A 26,789-nucleotide genomic window follows, 5' to 3' on the forward strand; every position below is an offset into this window, starting at 1 on the left:
GGGGCATAACGTAGGGCTTGGAGAGGTAGAAGAAGATAATTCTCACATGAAGAGCTTTGGGGCTGGAACCATGGGTTATGAAACAGTAGAGGAGCATGAGGAAGATGTTCACAGAGAGGTTGAAAGAAATGGTGTTGTATATTTCCAAACTGTGGGTAAGTTTTGTGTTTATTAAATTCTAAGAAGAAAAGTGGATGGTAGACAGTTTCTGTAAGGGGGACTAAAGTAAATGTTTCTGAAAGTAGGTGAGGTTTTTCTCTCTTAAAAAGGGATATGTATTTACTCAGATCCCTGATCTCCTATTCTACATGGCTACAAAAATGATTAGGGGTATGGAGTAGCTTCCATAAGAGCAGAGATTTAAAAGACTGGGACTGCTCATCTTAGAAAAGAGATGAGTAGGCAGTGGAGGGTATAATAGAAGTCTATAAAATCATGAATGGGATAGAGAAAGTGAATAGGGAAGTGTTACCCCTTCACATAACACAAAGACCAGGGGTCACCTAATGACATGAATAGGTAGCAGGTTTAAAACAAACATAAACAAGTACTTCTTTGCACAATGTACAGTCAACCTGTGGAACTCATTGCCAGGGGATGTGATGGCCAAAAGTCTAACTGGGTTAAAAAAATAATTAGATAAGTTAATGGGGGATTGGTCCATCCTTGACTGTTAGCCAAGGTGCTGAGGGACGCAACCCCATGCTCTGGGTGTCCCTAAACTTCTAATTGCCAGAAGTTGAGACAGGATGACAGGGGTTGGATGACTCAAAATTGCTCTATACTGTTCATTTCCTCTGAAACATCTAGCATTGGGCACTGTTGAAAGAAAGGATGATGTGCTAGATGGACCATTGGTCAGACGTAGTATAGCCATTCTTATGTTCTTGTATTACCTTTAGTGAGTGAGGATCCTAGAAAATCATAGCTCTGCAAAGATGTGACTAGGGATAGGTTTATATTGCTTATGTGCACCTAAAACCAAATTTGTATTGTATGTCATTCAGAAAGTCAACTGGAAAGAGCTAGTTGGGTAGCTGCAAAGGAACTTTCATTATTTCCTGTGAAAATTCTAGAGCAACTGGTAATGGCCTATCATATAGGTTCCAGAGCAGTTGAAGCCACGTTATAATAAATCAAAAACTAAAGTAGAAGAGGTATTAGAGTTTCAACCAATCTCTATTAGGGATTAGGATGAGATCTCCAAGGAGGGCAGATTATCCCAGTTCTGTCTTCTGTGGGGTTTTTTTGTGCCTATCTTTGAAGCATCTGATACTGGCCAGTGTGCAAGATGGTACAGGACTAGATGGTTCATGGGTCTCAGCCACTATGGCAATTCCTATGGATTCACAAACTTTTTCATAGTGCAGACTATATCTTAATAGACAGCGTGTCTCAGATTTCCCTCCTGTTTACAATCACGCAATCTCTGTGGCAGCTGTTTATATGAAAAACTAGTATTAGGAAAGTATGTATGCATTAAATTCTAAAATGAGAACAGGCACCATGTGCTCAACTAGTTCTGTGGGCCAGTGGTCTGTACATCACAGGTTGAGAACTGCCATTCTATGGAATGGGACACTGAAAAGCCAAGTGTGGAAGGACTGGAAAGGGCAGGAAAATCCTGCTTTTCTGTACAGGGGGAGAAGGATGATACAGTAGGTAAGGCATTCACTGAAGACTTGGGGAAACCTGGTTTCAATTTCCCACTCCATCACATGCTTCCTGTGGGTAAAACACTTAGCCTCTCTGTGCCTCAGTTCCTAATCTGTAAAATTATATAAATAAGTACAATAGCACTTCCCTACCTCACAGGGGTATTGTGAGGATAAATACATTAAAGATTGTGATGGTGCACATAAAGTACCTGAGATGGAAACATGGCACAAAGGGACCCAGTTGATTCAGACCAATGAAATCAATAGAAAAATCAATCATTAATTTTAAAAGAAATTCCAGAGATGTTTCTGGTTAAGATGTTACCTGTTGCTCACTACTCTGGCACAGAGCGTTGTGCCAGCACATGACAGCCAGAAAATGAGTGCCAATGCAAATGAAACTGACCCAGACTTTTAAGTGCCAAAGCTGAGGGATGCTAAGTGATCCACATCATTTATGACCCCGTTCATTTTATTTCAGTTTTGATAACCTAAGATGTTAACAAGGTGAGGTCTTAATAAAAAAAGAAAAATCAATTTTCAACATGAGCTGTTCTCCCCCCCCAAAAAAAAAATTTGGGGCAATTGGGTGGATGTAGCTTTCCAGTGTGTGCACCCAGGGCGTGGGGAGGTACTTGCAGAAAGGTATCTTTTGGAAGAAGTGTATTTGGGGAGGAGGTGGGTTTTGAAGAGGTATTTTGGGTAGGGTGGTTTGGCGATATTTGGGGGGGGTGAGTTTTATGGGAGGAGTATTTGTTTTTTGCAGAAGGTGGTTTTTAGGGCAGGGGTATTTAGTGGAGGAGTTTGGGAGTATAAGGGGAGGGTTGGGTTTTAGGGAGGAGGGGGCATTTGGGTTTTGTGAGGAGGGATTATTTGGGTCTGGGGTGGGGTGGACACTGGGGGATAGGTGGGGCTTGGGGAGGGGGTATTTAGTGGAAAGGTTTTGTGGGGAGGGGTTATTTGGGTCTGGAGTAGGGGTGGACACTGGGGGATAGGTGGGGCTTGGGGAGGGGGTATTTAGTGGAAAGGTTTTGTGGGGAGGGGTTATTTGGGTCTGGGGTAGGGGTGGACACTGGGGGATAGGTAGGGTTTGGGGAGGGGGTATTTAGTGGAGGGGTTGGGGAACAGGGGGTTTTGTGGGGAGGGGTTATTTGGGTCTGGAGTGGGGGTGGACACTGGGGGATAGGTAGGGTTTGGGGAGGGGGTATTTAGTGGAGGGGTTGGGGAACAGGGGGTTTTGTGGGGAGGGGTTATTTGGGTCTGGAGTGGGGGTGGGCACTGGGGGGATAGGTGGGGCTTGGGGAGGAGGTATTTAGTGGAGGGGTTTTGTGGGCCTAGGGTGGGCTTTAGGGAGGAAGCAGGGTGGGGTCGGGATGGTGGGGTTTGGGTTCTGGGGAGCAGGCCGCAGTTCCGTGCACCGGGCCCCCACAAAGCTGCCCGTCCGGGCTCGCTGCCGGGTTTAAAAGGCCGGAGGAGGGGCCGGGGACGCGCGCACACGCACGCGCAGAGGACGCTCGCCGGCCCAGGTGACGGCGTGCGCGCCCCCGCGCGGCGGGAAGAGGGCGGGGCGAGCGCGAGCCCGGGAAGGCCGCTGGGTTGGCCTCCGAACCCTGCTTCTCCAGCGGCGCGCGCGACCCCGACCGCGAAAGGGGGGTTTCGCGCGCGTCCCCGCGGCGGCTTCGGGGGCGCGCTCCCGGACCCGCGCCGGTTCCTGCTCGGGCTCGGTGGCACCGCAGAGGGGATTGTTTGTGCCGCCGCCGCCAGGAGCCACCCGCGCCCGGCCCCGCTCCCCCCAGCCCCGCCTCGCTCCGCTCCCGCCCCTCACCCCCACCCCAGTTCCCGGTACCGACCCCACCCGCAGCCAACATTCCCGAGATCAAGCGATACGCGGCGGCGGCGGCGGGGCCGGGGGCGGCGGGGCCCGGGGCGGCCGCGGCCGGGGGGGACCGCAGCGAGGCCGCCGCCGCCGCCATGGAGGCGCTGGGACCCGGTGAGCGGCGGGGTGCCCGGGGGTGGGGTGAGCCCCGGCTCCTTGGGGGTCCTGGCGGGGGGGGGTCTCTCCTGGGGGTGACTTCTGCCTCGGGGGGGGGGGGGTGGCTGGCTCCGGGGGGGGTAACTTCCTCTACTGGGGGGGTGACTGCTACGGGGGGTAACTTCCTCCATGGGGGGGCTGGCTCCTGAAGGTGGTGACGTCCTCCTCTGGGAGGTTGGGGGCTCCCAGGTGACAGGGGGTGGAGGTTTGGGTGGTCCCCAGGTGGGTGGTGCGGAGGGGGCTTGGCTTCTTCCTGGAGCGGTGGGGGGGGGGGGGTGATTCCTGGTGGCACTGGGTCCTGAGGAGGTTGGGGGGCTTGGCTTCCTTTGCTTCAGGGGGTGCCCAGCCCCCTGGTGGGGGAGAGCCCAGGTTTCGCTGGGTGCTGGTGTGTACCCTTAGTCAGAGGCCTGTCACCCTTGCCCTCTCTCCCATCAGCCCTCTCTCCAGGCCCCACATGTTATGGGCCCCTGTCTGACTAGGGACACATAGCTCTTTATTTGATGATATCCTTGCTCTTCTCAAGAGTAGTTTAAATGCATGAGGGAGGGGAAAGGAAGTTGTTTCCGCCTCCTGAGTCCAGGAGGTCTGGCACCTGATGCCAACAAACTGTGTGCTGTGCTTTAAATCCAGTTATTTTTTTATGTGTCGGGTGTATTCTGATATTGAGTAAAGACATTGGACGTATTACTAGCAGTGACTGATTCATAGGTGGGCGAAGGAACCTATGAAAATTTCCATTCCCCCTCTAAGTTCTGCCCACGGTAACTTTCCAGCCAGAGTATTTTCGCCTTCTCTAAATGTTTTTTGCTGCAGCGTGTTTAATAATTTGCTAACTATATTGCAAAGTGTGGTTAACCCTGTCTGCAGCTCTTAGGCCTTTCACAAATCAGTGATACTTTCTGTTCTATACTGTTCAGTTGAGTATTTCCTAAGAAATATATAGGGTTTTTTTTCTAATAAGAATAGGTGAGGCGATGCTATTAAAAATGCCCTGAATTTAGTGATGGTTTCATTCCACTGCTACATGTGTAAGTAACAAATTGGGATATGGTTGTGGGAGGTTATTGCCTGGTCAGTGTAGAGGTCTCTCTGGCAGAGGTGTTACTGACATGAAACCAGACTAAGTGTATCTCAGCGAGCTGTCACTTTTAAAGAGGAACTTAAGCGGGTTGCTAAACTTTACCAGCAGATTCACTATACACTGAAAACTTTCTGCATGACAGACAGGCCACTCAGTCTGCTATAGGAGTTTTTCTACGTAGACATACTACAATATGATTTGACTTCTTAAAAATGTAGATGAGTTAGTGTGGAATACAGCCTTAGCCAAGGAAGTGACTTGATGGGAAAGAGGAGCAGTAGGGTGATAGGTTTGAAAATTGGCATACACAGTACATTATGGTTGCAAATAAATTGCATGATGTCATAAAAACATGCCTAACTTTTGAAGGAGGGCCATTGTAGAAAGAGTTTTGACTAAATCTTGAGACTTACCTGCTCATTAAAACAAAAGCTGTTGGTATATGACGAAATGTCACCTTTTATTGGACGCGGAACTTGGTGAGTATTGTCACATGAGATAATGGTTAAAGATTAAAATGTGTGCAAGAGGTATTTCTTGACTGAAGAATGTATATCTACACCTAGGTTCTAGAATACTTGTCCTAGCAAGTTGATCTTTTCAGGAACTCTGCAAAATCTACAGCAATAAGTTATTGATCTGAAGACCAAATCTACCCTCATTAATTCCACGTCTTGGGAGATGTTTTGAAAGATCACTGTTATAGGTGTTACTTTGAATGTTTACAATCTGTTAATCAATGTGTGATGCAGTATAAATTCACACATTTCCAAGAGGTCCTCTTTCATTTGTGTCAAACTGCTTCCCCTCGGAGGTACCTTGGTTATAGGCTGTTAACACATGGCAGGAAAACTAGAGCAACAGTGTGGGATACAAATATTTCATCCTAGTGAAGTTGAAGGGACAAAATTAAAATTATGGAAACAAATTATATAAATTGTAGTGAAGCCCTGGTTTCAGATGGACAATAGCATTTAATTTACTACTTTGTATCAGAAAGAATAAGAATGATTATAAAGAGAAGATGTACAGTAATATTAACCTCCTTTCTTGACAACAAATGTCTGGAATTGTTTCGATTCCTAATTTACAAAACTTGCAAATATTGAAGACGGTAAATGGGTAAATATAGTTGGTCATTTAATCTCTTTTAGCAGGTCAGTGCCCACAAAAGCTATACTGCTTCAGACTAATTAGCACAGGATTAATGGATCATCTCCCTAGTATCCAAACAAGCACAGCAAACTTTGATTGCCCTCGATGATTCATGCTTTTTAACTTTTTAAAATGAAACTGTATCCTACGACAAGCTGCCCTTAAATTAAAATAAATAAAAATATGTATACAGGTGCAGGGCCAGTGAGGCACATGGCGTGTTTGATATCTAGTAAGACAAACGCTGTGCCTCAAGGAAGCTGGTGTGCTGTTCTCCTCAACTTTGGAGAATTGATATATCAAACGGACTACATCTACTTGGAGTATCACCCTCTAAGTACTTTAGCACTTAAAATATTTTAGTGTTAATAGTCAAACAATCTATAAATAAAAATTGGTAATTTAGTGGAGACTTAGAAGTCTTCCTATAAAACAAAGGTATATGGCTTCTTGGGATTTAGTCTTGCATGCAAAAGTTTATTACTGCATTTCTAAGGTTTCCCGACATGTTTGTTTTCCTCCCCGCCCAATGGGATAAATTAAGACCCTCTGTTTGTCAGCCCTTTGACTGAAAGGGACACTGTCAGCTTAACATTTTGTCAGGTAAAAAAAGCTTTTAAAGCAGCTTCAGTTATTAAATTTCTCCTAAGTTATCCTACCAATTTTTGTGGCTTTAAAGTCATGCTTTTTATTTTTCAAACATTTTTCTCTCCTTTGTTGCTATGCAAAAGACTCAAGCAGGGAAAGCTGCCTACACAAGTGGAATCATGAAATTGTGACTACACAGAATGCTGTCAAATGCACAAAATAAACTGAAACAAATATTTTTTAATTCAGTCACTTCAGTTCAAGTGTTTAAACAATAGTGAGTTTTAAAAAAATCAGACACATTTGACTTTCAAATAAGAGTTCCTTTAAATTATGTAACATTCCAGTTCTAACTTATATCTTTGAGGAAACTGGCAAAACATGACATTGCCTAATTTGAGTTCAAATATGTCTTCCTTCTTGAAGCCTCTGCAAATGTTCTCAGTAGAAATAATTAAAACCCAGATTTTTATAAGCAACCGTAACCCGTTCTATTAACAAGACATGGATGTCTTTACACTAATAATTTTGTTGAAAACATTTTACTCTTACTGTTTCCTTACTGTTTCTCTTCCTTTAGGGGAAACTGTCCTCCTCACTCCCATCTTTGTGTTGGAATTTGAAATTGGCCTGAGCTTTGTTTACATTGAATCGCATTTCCCGGTTAGCATGTAAACAGCATAGCATTTTTTTTGTGGTAGTGGAAACTACAATATTTTTTGTCAGTACTATATAAAAACGGTATTTTTAATTTATATTATAGAATAAAAAACTCTTCACCAATTCCAGATACTATCAATTTTCAGATAAAAATTGGACCTCTAATCACTTGACCATGCCAAGAATCAGTCATTAAATCCTGACTCTGAGCATAATACATGGAAGCCTGTAATGGACTTAATAATAAACTCTCTATTATTCACTAATGATACTATACGCGGTGATGAGTATATATAGTATACAAAAGACTAAATTCCATCACAGGGCTTTGACTTCATAAATCGTGTTTACAAAAGTAGATTTCTTACATACATTACTGCTATAATTAGTTGTGTTTTGGGTACATGATTCTGTTCTTCATGAAAATCATTTAGAGCTGTTAAAAGGCAGTGGAGCCACTAAGGAGCACTTTCATTTGTAAATCTTGCAACCTGGGCAAGGCACTTCAGACTTTGTTCCCTCGTCTGTCACAAGGAGCCTTCGGTTGAATTACAGTCCTATCTCCAGTTGGGAGGACGTTGTGTTACATGATCATTTATTATCTCAAACTTTTTTCTTTGACTTTCACAGGGCCCCCAGCCAGCCTCTTCCAGCCGCCCCGCCGCCCCGGCCTGGGAACTGTTGGGAAACCCATCCGTCTCTTAGCCAATCATTTTCAGGTGCAGATCCCTAAAATTGATGTTTATCACTATGATGTAGATATCAAACCAGAAAAGCGGCCCCGAAGAGTGAACAGGTAAGGATGGCTTAATAAACACTAAAGCAGCCTCAATTTAAGGAAACTCTACTTTTTAGCAGGTCTCCAGCTGCTGTCAAGTATAGTTTTATATATGCAATGTAGGTAATAGTCGCCAATTTAGGGCTCCTAGGTGCTGTGGAAAAACAAATTGTATCCTATTCTCAGAGAAAGCTGTATTCAAAGCTTTTACAGTTGGCCTGTAGATGTAGAAAATATAGAGAAATATGTTGTAGGAACAATCCTACACTGGTCTCCCAGTGGGCCAAATAGTTTTTTCTATCTATAATTTAACTAATGGTGGAATTTTGGTAGCAGCCATTTGTTCTTTGGATCACATTTTTGTTCTCCATTCTGCACGCGTGTTTGCCCTGTGTCTCTGTTCAGGGCCAAAGGGGCTGCTGGCAACTTGGGTAGGTGCAGAATCAGGTGCATTGTTGTCTCTGATAGCAACCGGTTTCAGGCTTGAGTCCAGTTATGGCCAATCATAACAACTTTGCTAATGCATCACTGAATTTGCCTATTCTTCAAACTAATCTATTGAACAATGCTATTCCTCTTTAGGGAGGTGGTAGATACTATGGTGAGACACTTCAAGATGCAGATATTTGGTGATCGGCAGCCAGGATATGATGGCAAAAGGAACATGTACACTGCACACCCATTGCCTATTGGGAGAGATAGGGTAAGTGTTGTAGTAGACAGCTTTAATCTTCCAGTGACGTGTTGCAGTACCAACACTGCAATACCATGTATCGTTTATGAAGTGTGCTAAAACAGATCACACTTCTTGGTGTAAATTTTTCTCAAAAAGGTTGTTAAAACCACTTAAAGGGCAATACTGTTAGCTGCTTGACTGTTGAATGACCTTTGAATTGTACTTTGCAGCAAATGTGCTGTTCTGGTTCGATTGGATTTGTTTAGGCAAGTCCTAACATAGGAGAGGAGTGCCAGGGGGCCAATATGCTCTAGCGCTAGCTAAACTCGTTGCGGCCAGGCCTGGTTTTAAAGTTCAGAACCAAAACAAAGAACAGTTTTCTACACTAGACTCTCAATTTTCCCCCTCATCTATTTGAAGACAGAGGCTTCTGTAACTCACTTCCTCTCTACAGACGTATGGTCTCATAGTACAAATCATTAGTTATACATGTTCATTTACTTATGCTAGCAATTTACTCATGTAAATTTACTTGAGTAAATCCAAGGCAAGAAACGTTTTCATTAAAACTGAAAATTTGAGTAGAATCATTAGGTTCTCTTAATATTCGGTTTTCTAAGACTTTCAACAGAAGATCAACTTGTCTGCCTGATGATGTGATTTATTTTATGGTCGTACCCAAAGTCCTAAACTTGGAGTGGAACACAGTTCTGCTAGGTGCTATCCAAAGACACAGGAAGACAGTCAACATCCCCAAATGCTTAATCAGAACAGACTAAAACACACTTTAAAAGCAAAGAGTAGTGGGGAAACATGACATACAAGCAAACTGATCAGGCTGATGAGACACGTGACTTGTTCTAGTTCCTATTTTTAAATACATTTTTATTAATGGTGGCAGAGGTATAGAGAAGGGAAATAGCAGAAGAAGGTGAGGTAAATAGGAACAAGGGAGGAGGGGGAAGGAAGTTGAGCACAGAGTGTAATGTAGCATTTATGGATCAACAGTTACCAGATATTTCAGATGCTTCCTTTTGTTTCTCACAACAATGTCAAGGAAGTTAGTGGGCCTCTTTTCAAATTTACTCTTTCTGAGGATAAACATTAACAAACTGTCACCTTCCAGTCAAGCCTTATGTTTACAACTCCGTAATTTTCAACCGAAATATTTTAGTGTGTCCTAGTTTTTAATAGTATTGGTAGATAGAAATATATACCAAAACTTCCAGATTTGGGTGACATCTGTGTAGATACTCAGTTTTCTGGAGAAAATAACCCTACTTTACACTCTTGTTTTGAGGACCAGATTACTGGTGGCACATTGCCATGTGAGGGAGACCCTGTAGACTAATGGTGGAAGAGAGTACTTTTCAAGTAGAGTGCTCAACTTCTGGGGAGGAACACTTTGCATCCCTCATAGATCTTTGATTCCCTGGGTGATTAATTGTGGTGTTGACTGGTTCCCGAGGAAGGTCAGTGCATTGACCTGAAGACTAGAGGTTAACATACCTTTACTGTGTTGTTATGGACACAAACCAGCCTCTTCCTATTAATTCTTTGGGACAAAAAGTGGATGACTAATCATAGCTCTCTTCTTAAGTGCTTTGGTGTCACCCTATTAACCTCCAGTTGAAGATAATGGCTAATACAAACAGAACCTCCGAGCAGATTCTTGGTGTGACTAAATTACCAGGTTTCAAACTTCTCTATGCAACTACTCTTGTTTGCTGTAGAATTCCCTTAAATTATTACATCCTAGTTGAGAAATCACCTGTAGACTCAAAGCAAGTCCATGAGAATGAGTGTTGCTTAGTGTTGCGCTAGGATATTGAGTCTGTTAATTTATGTTTGTGCTGCATCTGCTCTGATTGTTTAGGTGGATATGGAGGTGACGCTCCCAGGTGAGGGAAAGGACCAGACGTTTAAAGTGTCTATTCAGTGGGTGTCAGTGGTCAGCCTTCAGCTGCTTCTGGAAGCTCTGGCAGGGCATTTGAATGAAGTTCCTGAAGACTCCGTACAGGCACTTGATGTAATCACACGGCACCTTCCCTCCATGAGGTGGGTACTTGTGATTGCAGGTTTCCTAATCCGGCTCCGCTTGAATCAATCTGTTAAAGTGATGCCTATTTGCCGTGGCTCCAAACTTAAACTATACTGCTGCAAAAGGGGTGAAGGGATCTGTTGTGTGGTTATTTTTTGTTGTTTGTTTTTTTAATACATTTTTGATACATGCGTTAGAAGAAATATGGTCTGCCCCATGGGACCTACATATATTAGGACTTGAACTTTTGGGAACCCAGGAAATACAATGAAAGAAAGAATCTAAGTGTTAACCCTTCCTGTTTCATCAGGTACACCCCTGTGGGCCGTTCCTTCTTCTCTCCTCCTGAAGGTTACTACCACCCTCTGGGAGGAGGCAGGGAGGTTTGGTTCGGATTCCATCAGTCGGTCAGGCCTGCCATGTGGAACATGATGCTCAATATTGATGGTATGCAAGAACTTCTGTTTTTAATGGCATAAGAAAGTTCCTTCTCCCCCTACCTTCACCTCCTCTAGACTAAATATCCTGTCTTTCTTTTCTTAGTGTCGGCGACTGCTTTCTATCGTGCCCAGCCTATCATTGAGTTCATGTGTGAGGTCCTGGACATTCAGAACATCAATGAACAGACCAAGCCTCTTACAGACTCCCAGCGTGTTAAGTTTACCAAAGAAATCAGAGGTAAATGCATAGTTTAAAAACTGCTGGTGCAAAGTATTGGAGGCCTGTGAGCGTATTAAATTGTGCTACCAGAGTTCACAGGCTGCAGACCCTGGAAACTGGCTTATTCCTTGTCACTCATCTTTCCCAGTTGAAAGTAAATCTTAGAGGTGGTAATAGGTTGACTGTGTCTGATTTTTATTTTGGTGGCTTTTGTCTTGGGTTTTCAGGTCTAAAAGTAGAGGTTACCCACTGTGGCCAGATGAAGAGAAAATATAGAGTTTGCAATGTTACCAGGCGACCAGCGAGCCATCAGACGTATGTACACAATATCTTCTATAAAGTGAAAGCTATTGGAGATGCTAAGTGGCTTATTTCTACAAGGGTAGCTGGCTCAGGAGCCAAATGGCTTTTAAAAGAACTCTTAATTTTGAGACTGATTGGAACAATGACTGTGGATTTGGGCTACAACTGTACTTTCTCCACACAATGAATAATTAGAGAGCTGCCTTGGCTTTTAAAATGTCTCTCGAAAGCCATAATTTTTTTAACTTGGCTTTAAGTCCAATGCCCACTGAGAAACTATTTTATACATACGTTTACATAAAGAGAAATAATAACTCTAGAAAATGGGCATTTTCAGGGCTTTCAAATATATGCTCCATATCACTTTTTAAAAAGAATTAACCACTTAATTGTGAAGCGTAATCAAAGCAGTGCATTTTTTTTAATAGGTTCCCTCTGCAGCTGGAAAATGGACAGGCTATGGAGTGTACAGTAGCTCAGTATTTTAAGCAAAAGTACAGTCTGCAGCTGAAGTATCCTCACCTTCCGTGTCTCCAAGTGGGACAGGAACAGAAACACACTTATTTACCACTTGAGGTAAAGGAGTCTGGTAACTTTTAACTGGCACTGCATTGTGACTTACACCCCTTGTTTCAGAGGCAATAAACCATCCCTAATTCTGTTGCTGTGTAGGTATGTAACATTGTGGCAGGCCAACGATGTATCAAGAAGCTAACAGACAATCAGACATCAACTATGATAAAGGCGACTGCAAGGTCGGCACCAGACAGACAGGAAGAAATCAGCAGACTTGTGAGTAGCTGTAGTTCAGCTTTATGGAAAATAGTTGTAAGACTTTTCCCTTTCCCTTCAAATGTTTTTTGATAGAAAATTTTCAAGTTTTCACCATAGATGGGTTTTGTGTATATCTTTCAAATGGTTTCCATTGGAAAATTGTAGCAAAATCCATAGAATTTCTGATCCCTTTAAGGTACCTGTGTGAATAAGCAGACTAGCCAAGAATAGAAGAAACGGAAGAGACTTTTTTTCTCTTTTAATATAAGCCCATGGTCCCCAAACTCTTCCGCTCTCACCCTCCCCTTAGCAGTAATAGAATGTGTCTGCGCCCCACCTCCCCGTGCCAGGAGTGGAGTCATGGCCAGGCTGGGAGCAGGGGCCACAGCTGCGGGCAGGGCCGGGACAGAGCGGGGCTAGGTGGCACTCCCTCTCAGCCCCCTCATGGGGGTTGGTCTGGGCCCTGCCAAACACCCCTGGACATTTCTCGATGCGCCCCACAGTTTGGAGACCACTGACGTAAGGGGATATGGCTTGAGCCACTCTGTGCTTATTGTTCTAATAACAACCACCTGAAATACTATGTATGGTTATGATGATGATCTCCAGGTGAAGAGCAACAGTATGGTAGGTGGACCGGATCCGTATCTGAAGGAGTTTGGCATTGTGGTCCATAACGAAATGACAGAGTTAACAGGCAGAGTATTGCCAGCACCGATGCTGCAGTATGGAGGCCGGGTGAGTTCTTGGTATCTATTGTAAAATAGCTTGTTGTTAGAATCAGACTTATGAAGCATTGGTGGGTATTTTGTAATTTAAAAGTTCACTTCTGCACAAACCTATAGAGAATACTGTTCACTGCCTTATCAACCTGATCATAGTTTTTAATTTTTAAGTTGTCTTTGTCTTTATTTAGAACAAGACTGTAGCTACACCAAACCAGGGTGTTTGGGACATGAGAGGGAAACAGTTCTACGCTGGCATTGAGATTAAAGTTTGGGCTGTTGCCTGCTTTGCACCTCAAAAACAGTGCAGAGAAGACTTGCTCAAGTGAGTATGTTTGTGCTACCAGCAGTTACGATAGAACATGCACCACACTAGGATGGTATAGATAATATTGAGCCCTGCCTTAGTGCAAGGAACCGGACTAGATGACCTATTGAGGTCTCTTCTAGTCCTACATTTCTATGATAACTTGATGTGAACACATCTAACACAGTAAAAGCAGGAAATCCTTGCCTTTAGTAGCTTAAATATTTGCAATGTGAAGGTGGGGAATAACCAAGTCTGTAACCTAAATTGGTAAACTGTTAAACTAGGAAAAGGATTAAGGTGCTTATATTGCTGTTGAAATGCTCTCTTTGGAGAAGACGACAACCGTGTTTATACCTCCTGCTTTTTTCCTCTCACTGCCTGCATTTGGCCTATGTTTCTCTTCTGATGACTGGTCCCTTTGTTTTCCTGGCTTACTGCTCATGGCTGATCAGCTTCCCAATCAACATGTACTCCTTCCCTCTTCTCCAAATAACCTACAAAAGTGCTAAGTATCATCTTGGTTCATATCCATACAGGCTTTCAGGTGGTGTACTCTTGATGCCAGAGAGTCCGAGTTAGGCTATCCTTCATGTTGTAAAGCACTGTAGTAGTGCAGAGAGCAGGATGTACTTATTGAGCTATTCAGTGTTTGTGTAATGTTCTACTGAACTCACTTCTTACACAGTTCAAATGTCTTTATTTTTAGATATAAACGAAATGCATTATTAACATTGTGTCGCTAAACCAGATGTTAACTGTTTAGTACCGTTAATATATATGGTACTTTACAGAACATAGAATAGACATTGTCCTTTGTTTTCTCTGTTAATATTACATGGAAGCACTAAATTTTTGAGGGTTTTGGTGCTTCATTTTAGGGATTCAGGAGGGGAAGGGAGATCACTAGAAATGTCACTGTTTCGGATTGGATTGTTAGAGAGGACTGGCTTAAAACTGCAAAAGCAAGGAAGCTGAGTATCTGGAGAACCTTGCTTGACTAACTGTATTTTCAGTATTTCGGTGGTTTCAGACAATGGCTACTTTAAATGTATGTGCTGGAGTATTTCTGCTCACAAGAGCTGTGCAATATAAGGGTCCAGTGGAGTTGGTCATGTTGGGGGGGATTTAAGACAGCTACTTACCTACTTCTGCAATACACAAAATGAACACAACTAAATGTTTAATGAGTCTGATCCTTTGGTAATGTTGAACTCTCTCTCCTTTGCTTGGTACAGACAGGTGTTTGAGGCATTACATCTCCATTAATGCACTTATAATAGAACCTGCAGCGCCAATAATTCCTTGTCCTTGTGTACATTATATATTTCATGTGCTTATCGGTTCTGTGCGCAATGACGCAGGGTTAGCTGATTTTGGAACAATAACTGAATTTCCTGTATGTGCATTTTAATTTTAACTGTAATTATTGCTATTTTAACTTCTTGCTGCAGGGTCAGTTTACAGAAGTCATTTCCTGTCTTAAACTGTTGGAGATAGTAGTATTGCTTTGAGCTGTTTAATAATCACTGAGTTTTAGTGGTGGGTGTAGTGATTTGATGATAAAGGAAAATCACACCAAATAAACTGTGGCTTTTGTTAATGTGAGACTCAAATGTGACTGTCTGCATGCAAAACTCCTGTTGACGTCAGAGTGTTACCTGTGTGTAAGGACTTCAGGATAAGCCCCATTATTGCTAAGCCAAATTTCTTCAGTCATGCCAAAGGCACCTGTCCTAGATTCTTCATCTATGGCTGGTTCAGGTTTCTAAAATTGTGCTCATGTAACTCATGTGGCTGACAGGACATTTGAACAATTGCAGTGTGTGAAGACATGAAAAGTTTCTCTTCAGTCAAAACTAGAACTGTGCTAGTGAAGGTCTAAGTTGGGTATAATTTAAAGAGAATTTTAGCAGTATAAAACTGACCATTCAATGGAATAATGTAGAAGATAACGTGCCCAGTTGCCAGAGGACTGAAATGACTGAAACTGTGTGGACTGATTTGCCAAAAGCTAGTACTTCATTTGTTTTATAGGAGTTTCACAGACCAGCTGCGCAAGATCTCCAAGGATGCGGGGATGCCAATCCAAGGCCAGCCATGTTTCTGTAAATACGCACAAGGCGCAGACAGCGTGGAGCCCATGTTCAAACACTTGAAGTTGACCTATGTTGGTCTGCAGCTCATAGTAGTGATCCTGCCTGGAAAGACACCTGTGTATGGTATGGAAAGGAGATTATAAAGTTAGCTCACTGTACATCATCTGTACTTAAAGGTGCATAATGATGAGATGGGTAAAGATTAGCAATGCCTTTTTCTGTGATGGTTTTTTTCTAGAGGTTGGTTAATATCTCACTACTTTTGTACAGATATAGTTAGAGTGGATTCTCATTCACTGTTGAATCTTGACCTACTTTTCAAATGTCTTACAAGCGGGAGGTAGGGGAGCATTGATGCTTCTGATAATCAGAATCACCTTGCTTTTCTGTTGCAGCTGAGGTTAAGCGTGTTGGTGACACTCTCTTAGGAATGGCCACGCAGTGTGTTCAGGTGAAGAATGTGGTAAAAACCTCACCCCAAACTCTGTCCAATCTTTGTCTGAAGATAAATGCAAAGCTTGGAGGGATCAACAATGTGCTTGTACCTCATCAAAGGTTAGATCAAATTTAAAGCTTTAATGAAGGCCTAACTTAGCAGGCAAAATGATTATTTTGGTCTACTTTTTAATAACTAAAACGGTACCTTTCCAAACAATGGGTGGGTTAGAAATCTTCTATAGATGTTGATGCTTTTGTATTAAATGGGACAAATGATCATGCCTTCTGTTTTTAGAACTGAAGCTGCACAACACGCTATTTTATACATTGTACCTTAGGATAAAGCCTGCCTCAGGTTTCAGACTTGTCCAGCAATGTGGCTGAAAAGGAGACAAAGGGTTGGAGTAAAATAAAATGAAAAGATGGGAGAGCTCTAAAATTCTCAAGTCCCATCAGTGTTGGTCTTCTATTAGCACATGGCCATTTTCTGAATTGCATTGGGAATTGTCACCTGTCTCGTGACGACATGTTTTCACGTCTACTTCTATAACCAATAATGTATAGTAAACGGTCTAGACATACAGTTTGATGGATGACTACATCCAAAATTGTCCTGAAGCAAGAAACCTATTTTTCTTGCTGCTTGATTAGATATGGAGCACCTAGTCAAAGTATCAGAGGGGTAGCCGTGTTAGTCTGAATCTGTAAAAAGCGACAGAGGGTCCTGTGGCACCTTTGAGACTAACAGAAGTATTGGGAGCATAAGCTTTCGTGGGTAAGAACCTCACTTCTTCAGATGCAAGACAAGTCTTACCCACGAAAGCTTATGCTCCCAATACTTCTGTTAGTCTCAAAGGTGCCACAGGACCCTCTGTCGCTTTTTACAGATTCAGACTAACACGGCTACCCCTCTGATACTTGACACCATGCAAGGCACTGCATTTAGCTGTATGGAATGGAAATCTAGTCAAAGTGGCTGTGATTCCTGATTAGACACCTGTGGTCTTTATCACAGACATCACTTAGCTCTGTAGTAAACTGTAAAGCCTGTTCTATTGCTCATTTCCACTAACCTCCCTGAATAACCCCCACTCTTTGTCTGTCCATTCCTGCTTCTGTGTCCTGATCCTTCCACCTTCCCTTCCAAGTATCACCTTAAAAACACTCTTCTTCTGTGAGGCCTGTAAACACTAGTTCTTCCCTTCTTGTGGTGCTCTTCTAATAAGTGAGAGAAAGTGGGGAGGTGAGTGAAATTGTGGCATATTAAACTTCATCTTTTAGCCACCTGCACCTCCTCCCCCCCCCACCCCCTTTTTTCTTTTTTGGTGCTTCTCTTTCCACTTCCCTTGTCTGTTCTCTCTAGATTGCAAGCTGTTTGGGGGCAGGGACTCTCCTGTATAAAATACCTGGCAAGTTTTCAGTTCTTAAGGATATTTCAGATCTACTTGTCTAATCTTTCCTTATCAGATGACTTGCTACGTTTAACTCTTTTCCTTCCTTGCTTTTTGACTAAGCCTTCTTTAATTGAACAGGCCCTCTGTGTTCCAGCAACCAGTCATCTTCCTGGGAGCAGATGTCACTCACCCTCCCGCTGGGGATGGAAAGAAGCCATCCATTGCTGCTGTGGTAGGCAGTATGGACGGCCACCCTAGTCGCTACTGTGCTACAGTGCGTGTGCAGACCTCCCGTCAGGAGACTTCCCAGGAGTTGCTGTACAGTCAGGAAGTGATCCAGGACCTGACTAATATGGTACGAGAGCTGCTGATCCAGTTCTACAAATCTACTCGCTTCAAGCCCACACGGATCATTTACTACAGAGGAGGAGTTTCGGAGGGACAGATGAAACAGGTATTTTCTAATGACATTTCTTTGGGGTTCAATGAAGTCTCCCCATTGAGAATCTAAATGGTCTTGGCAAATGAACCCTACTGGAGGGGAGACTCCTTAATGGATGGCACCCTGGCACACAGGGCAGCCTGAACTCGCCTTTATCTACATCAGTTGTTTAGATGAAGATTCTTACAAACATTTCTGCTCAGAGTGGCTTGATGGTGCTAAGCTTCAGTTTTGAAACACCTAGACCCTGTAAAACCAGAGGCTTGAATTTTGTGAACATCAAGACAGCCGTTTGTACAGTACTTGGGAAAGGTAGACTGAGTGCAGGTGATCAGATCTGGAAGCCTTTGGGGTGAGAGACTCTCGACGAGGTCTTGTCTGCTCCATGCGGGTGCTAAAAATCCAGTCCTGCTTTCTGGAGAGCTGGGTTTGCTCTGGATTACTCAAGGTTAAAGTTCTCCTCCTTTCCATTGTGAGTGAAATATTGTGGCTAATAGGCTGCCACCCTCCAGCCCAGAGATGGCTCTGTTAGTGAGGCTGTTTTATAGCTATATAAATACACTATCGGATCCTTTTGGGGGTGAATATAAATGTAAGATAAATTAGTTGATCAATTCATACCTTTAAACTCTACAGGTTTGGTTTTTTTTAATCCTATTTAATGTAAGTATCTAGAAATTTAAGGTAAGAATGAGGCTTCTTAATCAAACGTGAAGGACAAGGTTTTTTTCTTTAGCAATCTTCATATAAGCAACATTTAAAATTTTCCTTTTGTTTTCCCCCTCAGGTGTGCACACAATGAATTGTGCTTTGGTTTCTCTGAACAGATGTAATTTCACAACAGTACAATTCAATGAGAATACTGTCCTGCATACTGAATTCATCACTTGTACTTCTAGGTAGCTTGGCCAGAATTGATTGCAATCCGGAAGGCCTGTATCAGTTTGGAAGAAGATTATAGACCAGGAATAACCTACATTGTTGTGCAGAAAAGGCATCACACTAGACTCTTCTGTGCTGACAAAACTGAAAGGGCAAGTAATGTTGCCTACACGAGTGGAGGAATTGTGTAGAAATGTGAGAACAGCTGGCTTGGGATGATGTCCAGTTTACTTACCAGAGTAGTGGAATGATCCTACTCTGCAGTAAGCAGTGTTTCTAAGCAAATCAGGCTCTTGTGGCAGGGTGATCCTTGGCACCAAATTGGGGGTCTGGAAACTTGCCTACTTTGTCTCTAAATATGCGTGAGTCTTGTTCACATCACCAAACTGCCATCTCTTCTCAGGGAAGTTCCTGGGCTTAAGATTGCATGCATATAGAATCATAGAATATCAGGGTTGGAAGGGACCTCAGGAGGTCATCTAGTTCAACCCCCTGCTCAAAGCAGGACCAAGGCCCAACTAAATCCCCAAATCCCTAAATGGCCCCCTCAAGGATTGAACTCACAACCCTGGGTTTAGCAGGCCAATGCTCCAAACCACTGAGCTATCCCTCCCCCATTGCAGGTCCCAGGGAGAGGGTCTGAGCCGGGGTAGGGTTGGGAAATTAAACTTTCAGTGAAAGCTTGTGATGTGCCTGGATTATCCAGTTTTAGGCCTACTCTCACCTATAGTTATAATAGTGCTACCAACAGCCCTGTTTAAGTATATACTGACTGGCATGGGCTTTTTCTGGAGCCACATTTTTACTGTTAAAACTGCTCAAGTCTAGAGGTTAGGTACAGAGAGGTGTTTATAGCAAGGTTCCCAGAAAATGACCCGCCACATTGCGAACATCGTTTAATCCTTAGTGTGGAAAAGACCTTAGTACTTCCTCACTTTCATGAGCACTACGTTCACTAGAAGCTTAAAATAAGTCCATCCTGGTCACATGCAGAAGTAAATGTACTAATTACAATCTTTTTCCAAACAGGTGGGTAAAAGTGGTAATGTACCAGCAGGGACTACCGTGGACAGCACCATCACACATCCCTCTGAATTTGACTTTTACCTCTGTAGCCATGCAGGAATTCAGGTAATCTTCAATCTGCACTAGACTTGTGCTGTTGGGAGCTGTTGTCACTCACAGATAACAGCAGCATCTGTTTACAGTTTGAGCAGACTTGCAGTTCTATCAGTTTTATTTAACACATGAAGAATCAGTGCTAAGATTCTGATCTGTCACTTGGATATAAATATCTCTAGAATGAATGATACCGATTCAAGAAATCTAGAGCTCCATCTGCCTTAGATTGATATAATCCAGTTAAACATGTATTTGCCTCCTTCACCAGGGTACCAGCCGCCCATCTCATTATCAGGTCTTGTGGGATGACAACTGTTTCACCGCAGATGAATTGCAGCTGCTAACCTACCAGCTGTGTCACACGTATGTCCGCTGTACAAGATCTGTCTCCATTCCAGCTCCTGCATACTATGCCAGGCTGGTAGCATTTAGGGCAAGATATCATCTTGTAGACAAGGATCATGATAGGTAAGGAGTGAAAGGGTTCTGTCTCTTTACAGTAGACTGTTTAACATGTCTAAAAAGATCTGTTTTACTTGTAAGTGAAGAATAAAATCCTGATAACTCTTCTTCCTTTCCCTTTATACCAATCACTGATTTGAACTGGCCTTCTGTGTGAAACAATTTGGTGGGTTCTCAGTCTAGTCCTACCTCAAATAGCAATGTCTGACAGTGTTGAGAGGCTAAGAATTAATTTGGAGCATGGAGACCGCTTCCCCCTTCTGGAGGGATCCCAGTTAACAAGTTCAGGGGCAGGCAATTTGGCAGAGCAGTGCTCTGTACCTGCCCTGTGCATAGATAGCAGATGTAGGTCTCCAGGATTGTCAGTCCATCAGTAAAGTCACTAAAACGACATTTTAAAAATTTAGCCTTTCTCAGTAGACTGGATATGCCTCAAAAAGCCAAACTATAAAATGTGGTGGTTAGTTCTTAACCATCAAGTTAAATAAAATAGAAGTGTGTAACAGCCATGGGAAGAACTGAAGCTGAGGTCAGAAGAGTCTTTATTACAACACACTTGTGTGTTTTGGTGTTGAGTGTTTTTTAAATCATTACTCTTTCCATTAGTGCAGTGTGAGCTTTTTTCCAGTCTTCATTATGGAAAAAAAATATTTTTCTTTATGTAAGTTTGAAAATGTAACTCCAACCATTCTGCCTCCCTGTGCCCTTAAATGGGTTTGTATTAGAGCTGCTGCAGCTAAAGCACTGTAGTAGAAAGTTAGGGTTTCCTTCTCTCCAGCTCCTTGTGCACTTGGGAGGAATCATAAAACTGAGTTTCTGGTGACTCTTGTTCACAAAAGATCCCTTAGTACTTTTCAGGTGGTGCATTTGAGGCAGCATTGGTCAGAAGATGTATAGGTCCAAATGCCAGGAATGCCTCTAATCCAGGTTTAGTATGGACTCCGTCAGGCTTTGGGCAAGTCACTTCACCTCTGTTTTCCCATCATTACAAAGGAGATACTTAGCTCACAGGTGTTGGTAGGAATTAATGTTGGTGAAGCACTTTGAAATCCTTGGATGAAAGGTGCTGTAGAAGTGGCGATTGTTGGACTAAAATGGAAAGACTTACGTACACTATACTAATGGAGGGCTCCTCCTTGCACTAATCTGTATGATCAGCTACTGGCCTGAGTTAGTGCTCCAGGACCAGACTATCCCTGTAGCCAGAGATCGCAGGTACAGAACCTTGAGAAATGAACTGTTTAAGTGTGTTTGTTTTTGTCCCATTGTACATAGCCCTCTAAATGTGTCTACATCTTTACAGTGCTGAAGGCAGCCATGTTTCAGGACAGAGCAATGGCCGGGATCCCCAGGCTCTGGCAAAGGCAGTGCAAATCCACCATGATACCCAGCATACAATGTATTTTGCCTGAGTCCATCTGGGAAGACGAGGCAGAACCGGCAACCCACGCAGTCCTGAAATGTTTTGAACGCCTACTGCTTATAGCTAGGGCTCAGTTTATTTCAGACTGCATACTACCAGCAGCTCTGAACAGTCGCACTGAATCTACACTTCACAGCAATGTCTGATGCACCAACATAATTGAGCCATTTGTTTTGTTGTTTTAAGTAATAGAAATTCATGAACTGTCTTTTCTGATGCATTGGACTGAATTTTTACCTCAAAGCGCAAAAGGCCGATCATCCTGAAATTTTTAAAAGACTTGGCATGAAAGATTTTTATTGAATATTTTGCTAGCTATGGTTTTTAAGTTATCTCCTCAACCCACTAGTTTATCAAGATGACTAATTCCCTTTCTTCATGCACTGCTTAGTAAGTATGCATATTATGGCAAAACATTTTACTCCAATTCAATTTAACCATTCTATTGTGTGGGGCCATAGATTTTTTTTTTTTAATGGAGATTTTAGATTTCACTACTGTAAATGCCTTTTAACAAACATTAACTTTCACAGGCATTGCAGTTTTTTGTCAGTTTTACTAGTTCTCTTTTTAATCTCTGCAGACTTGGGCTGCAAAGCAATTGCACTATACTGCGGATTCAGCTAGGTGGTTCTTGTTCTGTGAATGTGTAACATAACCAGATAGTGATGCCTGGCAGCAGGTTTTAATTATGATGGTTACAAATAATACTGCCATGATATGGTAACAAGTACTGAACCATTTCCCCTTCTAAAAATGAGAAAATATTTAAAAAAAATTAGCTTTTAGATATTTTTCAAACTTTTACAAAAGTGCCCACTTTATGCTGCTGTGTGGTTTGATAAATCTAGGTGATTTTAAAACTTTTCTCATAGAAGATTTAACTTTGGCAATAAATGTTTTTTTTTAAGCCCCCCTGACAGTGTAAAATTCTAGCTGAGGATTGTGCATGAGTTTAACCAACCTTCTTGTGTCGTTTTCTGAACACACAGTTTGGCAGTTTCTGAAACTAATCAGAAAAGACGCACTTCCATGGGTTTTTTTTTTTAAATAATTATTTTTAACTGTTTTATATTCACTGGTGTCCTGTCTACCACTTTTTTTATAAGCTTGGAAATTGGGTGTTATATGTAGGAAAGGCTTGCCAATCTGTACAGTTCTAAGTGTGTTGTGTGACAATAGCAACCTGAAGACTGGTACCAGCATTTTAATTCTCTCTCTTCTTCCCCCCCCTCCCTCCCCCCCCCCGGAAATCTAGGTTGCTCACACAATTGCATTCAACAGCATGTTTAAAAAGTGTAAATCAAATATATTCTGTCCCAGACTAGAAATTAGTTATTTTTATTTGCTTGGCTTTTTTCAGCTAAAATGTATAAAAAGGAAGAGGGGCTCTGCTTCACTTAATACTTTTGGAACTCACAAACGTAGTACTTTGAGAATAGATTTCTTTTAGTGTTAACATGAGTTAACACAGACTAAAATCTTATTTCGAGATTCAACATAGCTAACATTACACCACTGCAGAAGCCAAGAGAAGTTTGAAAAGTCACCAGCTATTGCACTGTGGTCTCTGCCATTGGTGTGGGGTTTGCTGCTAAGTATTGTGTTGTTCCCGAGCTTGGAAACCAGCCCTCTCAAAATCTCAGCAATATGAAATGCTGTTTTTTCCTTCAGTCTTCTAAATAAGCTTGTACATAAAATAAAGTTTACATTTTTAAATGCTGTCTTTCAGTTGTACCTGAGTAAGCTGAAGTTTGTCTTGACAGTTTTATAACCTACTTTCAGAGTAGTATGCCTCATTTAAAATTAGTTTAAACTTTTTCTGTTGGAAAATGGGACTGAAGCAAGCTCTGCTCCTGGTGTGTAGTGTGGACAGGTTTAGATAAGAATCTTTTTAATTTGTTAAACTTTTTTTAAAGAATACCTCACTTGGATAATAATCAGGACATGTGGGTGGGAGACTGACTGCTGCTTCAGCTAGACGGCTGCTTTTCTTAATACTTGTTCAGGGAGAAAACCCTTTTAGAATGAACTTTGACCCAATCTGTGGTGAATTTTGGCACCTTGAAGAGAAATTGAGCACCCTTTAGCTTATAGGATCAAAGATCACTGTGGGTTCATGCACTAGGCAAGAATGTGACTGATTAGTCAAGGGTGGATAAGACTGAGATTTAACTGTTACCACCAGATAGATAGATAGATAGATGTCCAGTGCCAAGCACTCCTAGTTCAGATTGAATGAAATGAGAGCCTCTCATCTGCTTGCCTGCAATTAGCCTGAATATTTAACCTCAAACTGTACAGATTATGAGACCTCCGCTAGCTCTGGGAAGCATGGCAAGAACTTTCTAACTCAATCTTGTGTTAGAACATCATAGGACTAAAATACTGGTAAGGGTGCAGCGCTCTCACTTTGAGAGGTAGAGAGAACCGAAGAACATTTTAGATTTAGAATTATTGTCATTGAAGGGTGTGTCTTTTGGGAGGTTATAACTGCAAGATCAAAGTTGCAGCAATATTGTATAGAGTTCTGAAAGCTGAGTGATGAGGTGCAGCTTGATGATCTGAATTACCCCTTGGGACTGACTGAATCGTTATGCATGTGTCAATCAATGGGAAGATGTGCATTCTGTAGCTGTAGTTCTTAGGGTGTTTGGTTTTTTTATAAATAAAGCCTGTTGGCCACTGTTTAGCTATGTGGTGTGGAAGATTTTAAATGTAGCAAAGTTTAATGAGTTGGGGGAAGGGGCAGTTGACAGTAAAGAAGAGCAGAAACCCCACTTTTGAACCAGTTCTGCTTTCTTTGTAAACCGTTGGATTCTGAACAAGCTCTGGAAGGAACCAGTTGGCCTGTCTCAGACATTCAGACAGGCCCAACTTATTTATTCTTACTGTAAGTACTACAGTTTAGTGTAGTGCCTGTGGCTGCATCCAAAGGGCATAAAAGGTTGTGATAGACAGGCAATCATGCTTCTTAGGCCTGGTCTACACTAGAAAATTAGGTCAGCTTCACTGCACCACTCAGGGATGTGAAGAATCTACACCCTTGCGGGACGTAGTTAAGCTGACCTGTCGACAGCACTAGGTCGATTTGGAAGAATTCTTTCGCCAGCATAGGGAGTGTCCGTACTTAAGTACTGCACCGGTGCTGCTGTAGCGTTTCAAGCGTAGACCAGCCCGCACAGTACGTATCTTGTTCCAGACAAATTTCAGAGCTTATTTACCTATATCAAAAGTCTTGCCCGTCACATGGGCAATGGCATCCTCTTGTTCACATAGTGTTTAACCACATTTCCCACCCCACCCCAAACTACCTTTGTGGATGTGCTGTAGGATTTTTCTTGCTCAATAGCAAGGCAGTAGCTCTACTTTCATTTTAAGAAAGCAGAGTTTGGAGGGCATTGTATCAATACTGTTTCAACTGCAAGGTTTTTTCCTTGTGAAATTTGAGGAAAGATCTTGTAATATCACAGATTTTCTTATACCTTGCTATTGACATTTTCATGATATTTCTATGTCTAGAGGCTGAAACTTCAATGTAAAATGTTTGCATTTGTTCATTTTGACTTATGATGTAATTTTTGTTTCTCTATTGTTAGACTTGTAATGTTTAAAATGGTATTTTATTAAATTTGGACTGGCTGTATGTCTATAGCAATACGAGGTACTCTTTCTAAACTGTTATGGGTGGGTTAGCAGCCCTATGTTGCGATAAGATGCTGGTCGTGTACAATTTGCAATGTATTTTTTTTAGCCTGCAGGGATATTTTGTGTTCATGTGTCCAAAAAAATAAAAAATTGGCATTCTTGTGCCAAATGTTCTGTTTTTTTCCTTGTTGGTGTCTAATAAAAATGCAATGTACAGAATCAGCAACAGTTATTGTTGCTTGTAAACAAACGTCTTTCTTAAATTATTTAAATTGTAAATTAAATCTTACATCACATGTAACTGAAACTGTGGAACTCATTGCCACAGGATATTGAGCCCACAAGATCAGGATTTAAACAAAGATTAGACGCTTGTACTGATACCTTCTTAAATATAATTGGGATGTTAAATAAACCTTCCTGCTTCAGGGCCTAAACCAACTATTAACTGACAAGATGTGGGAAGAAATGTCCCCTATAGGTAGGTTATTCCATAATTGTCCATGGTGGCATTTTTTTACACTTGAAATATCTGGTATTGCCCATTGATGCAATCTGGACTAAATGGACCACTTGTCATATCCAGCATGGCAATTCCTGTATTATCCGGGCACAAATTAGAGTAAGTACAGGAGCTAATCAAAACTCTGAATAAGAAAGTGAGGGATTGTTTCCTTTTAATAATTGCATACTTCTGCAGCACAAGTAGGTGACAAGGGCAAAAACGGTTGTGCCCAGTGCAAAGGGAAAAACAATCACAACTATAAACAAATTCAATACACTTGACTGCTTAAAATAACTTGTATCTTTAATAACCTACCACCTCCTGCATCTCCAATTTCTTTCTGCATCTATTGAACAAGAGGAGGAACTGTTCAGGGGGTTAAATTGAATAAGCCAGTTAGAGGCAAAAAACAAAGATGGGGGAAGCACTTGCTGATGGAGTTGCTTGCCTAGCAGGGGAAGATGATGTCACTTAATGCCTAGCATGACTTCAGAGAGTCTGAAAGTGCTGATGGGGGTGCAGTGGTGCATGGGGGGTCTAGCAGTTTCAGGCCCATACACTAGGGCTATGGCTATAGACAGCCCGTCAACTCAATTAGCTTCCTCCGCTCATTGGGGGGATTATGTCAGCAGGAGAGGCTCTCCTGCCGACATAGTGCTGTACACACCAGTGCTTAAATCCACATAAGTTATGTCATTCAGGAGGTGGCTACTTCACACCCCTGAGCAACATAACTTATGTTGACTTAGTTAAGCTGTAGTGTAGCCATAGCCTATCATCATGTTACTAAACTGGTCGTTGTAATGGTTGGAAATGCAGTGAGAGTAGGCAGTGCATCCAAGGAAGCTCAGGCCTACATCTTCAAAGGTATTTAGGTACTTAACTCCCTGTGTTTTTGGCATCTAATTACCTTTGAGGTTCTGGGCCTATGTCCCT

General features: G+C 42.2%; 1 protein-coding gene across 4 annotated transcripts; it reads left to right on the forward strand.

Annotated features, from left to right (window-relative positions):
- AGO4 (argonaute RISC component 4) lies at window positions 1–25,526 on the forward strand. 4 transcript variants are annotated; one of them, XM_065577117.1, is made up of 18 exons: window positions 2–155; window positions 7,805–7,970; window positions 8,535–8,655; window positions 10,505–10,686; window positions 10,980–11,116; window positions 11,213–11,347; window positions 11,557–11,644; window positions 12,061–12,208; window positions 12,305–12,424; window positions 13,016–13,144; window positions 13,323–13,456; window positions 15,476–15,660; window positions 15,933–16,092; window positions 17,508–17,823; window positions 18,711–18,845; window positions 19,723–19,824; window positions 20,084–20,283; window positions 21,581–25,526. In XM_065577117.1, the coding sequence occupies exons 1-18, from the start codon at window positions 47–49 to the stop codon at window positions 21,687–21,689; spliced, it is 2,676 nt and encodes an 891-aa protein (XP_065433189.1). In that variant the 5' UTR covers window positions 2–46; the 3' UTR covers window positions 21,690–25,526. The 4 variants fall into 4 exon arrangements, with proteins under 4 accessions (XP_042709947.2, XP_065433189.1, XP_005298439.1 ...); XM_005298382.4 differs by lacking the exon at window positions 2–155 and adding an exon at window positions 3,214–3,648; XM_008167120.4 differs by lacking the exon at window positions 2–155 and having other exon boundaries at window positions 3,982–7,970.
- Window positions 25,527–26,789: the final 1,263 nt, after the last annotated feature.

The sequence above is a fragment of the Chrysemys picta genome, chromosome 23 (genome assembly GCF_011386835.1).
Source record: "Chrysemys picta bellii isolate R12L10 chromosome 23, ASM1138683v2, whole genome shotgun sequence".
NCBI classification, from domain to species: Eukaryota; Metazoa; Chordata; order Testudines; family Emydidae; genus Chrysemys; species Chrysemys picta.

Bases quoted from the DNA above. Each gene is read 5' to 3' on its own strand.
- AGO4 (XM_065577117.1), top strand. From the start codon at position 47: ATGAAGAGCTTTGGGGCTGGAACCATGGGTTATGAAACAGTAGAGGAG. The intron at 18,846-19,722 runs GCAAGTAATGTT...TTTTCCAAACAG, and splicing joins GTGCTGACAAAACTGAAAGG to GTGGGTAAAAGTGGTAATGT. The intron at 20,284-21,580 runs GTAAGGAGTGAA...ACATCTTTACAG, and splicing joins GTAGACAAGGATCATGATAG to TGCTGAAGGCAGCCATGTTT.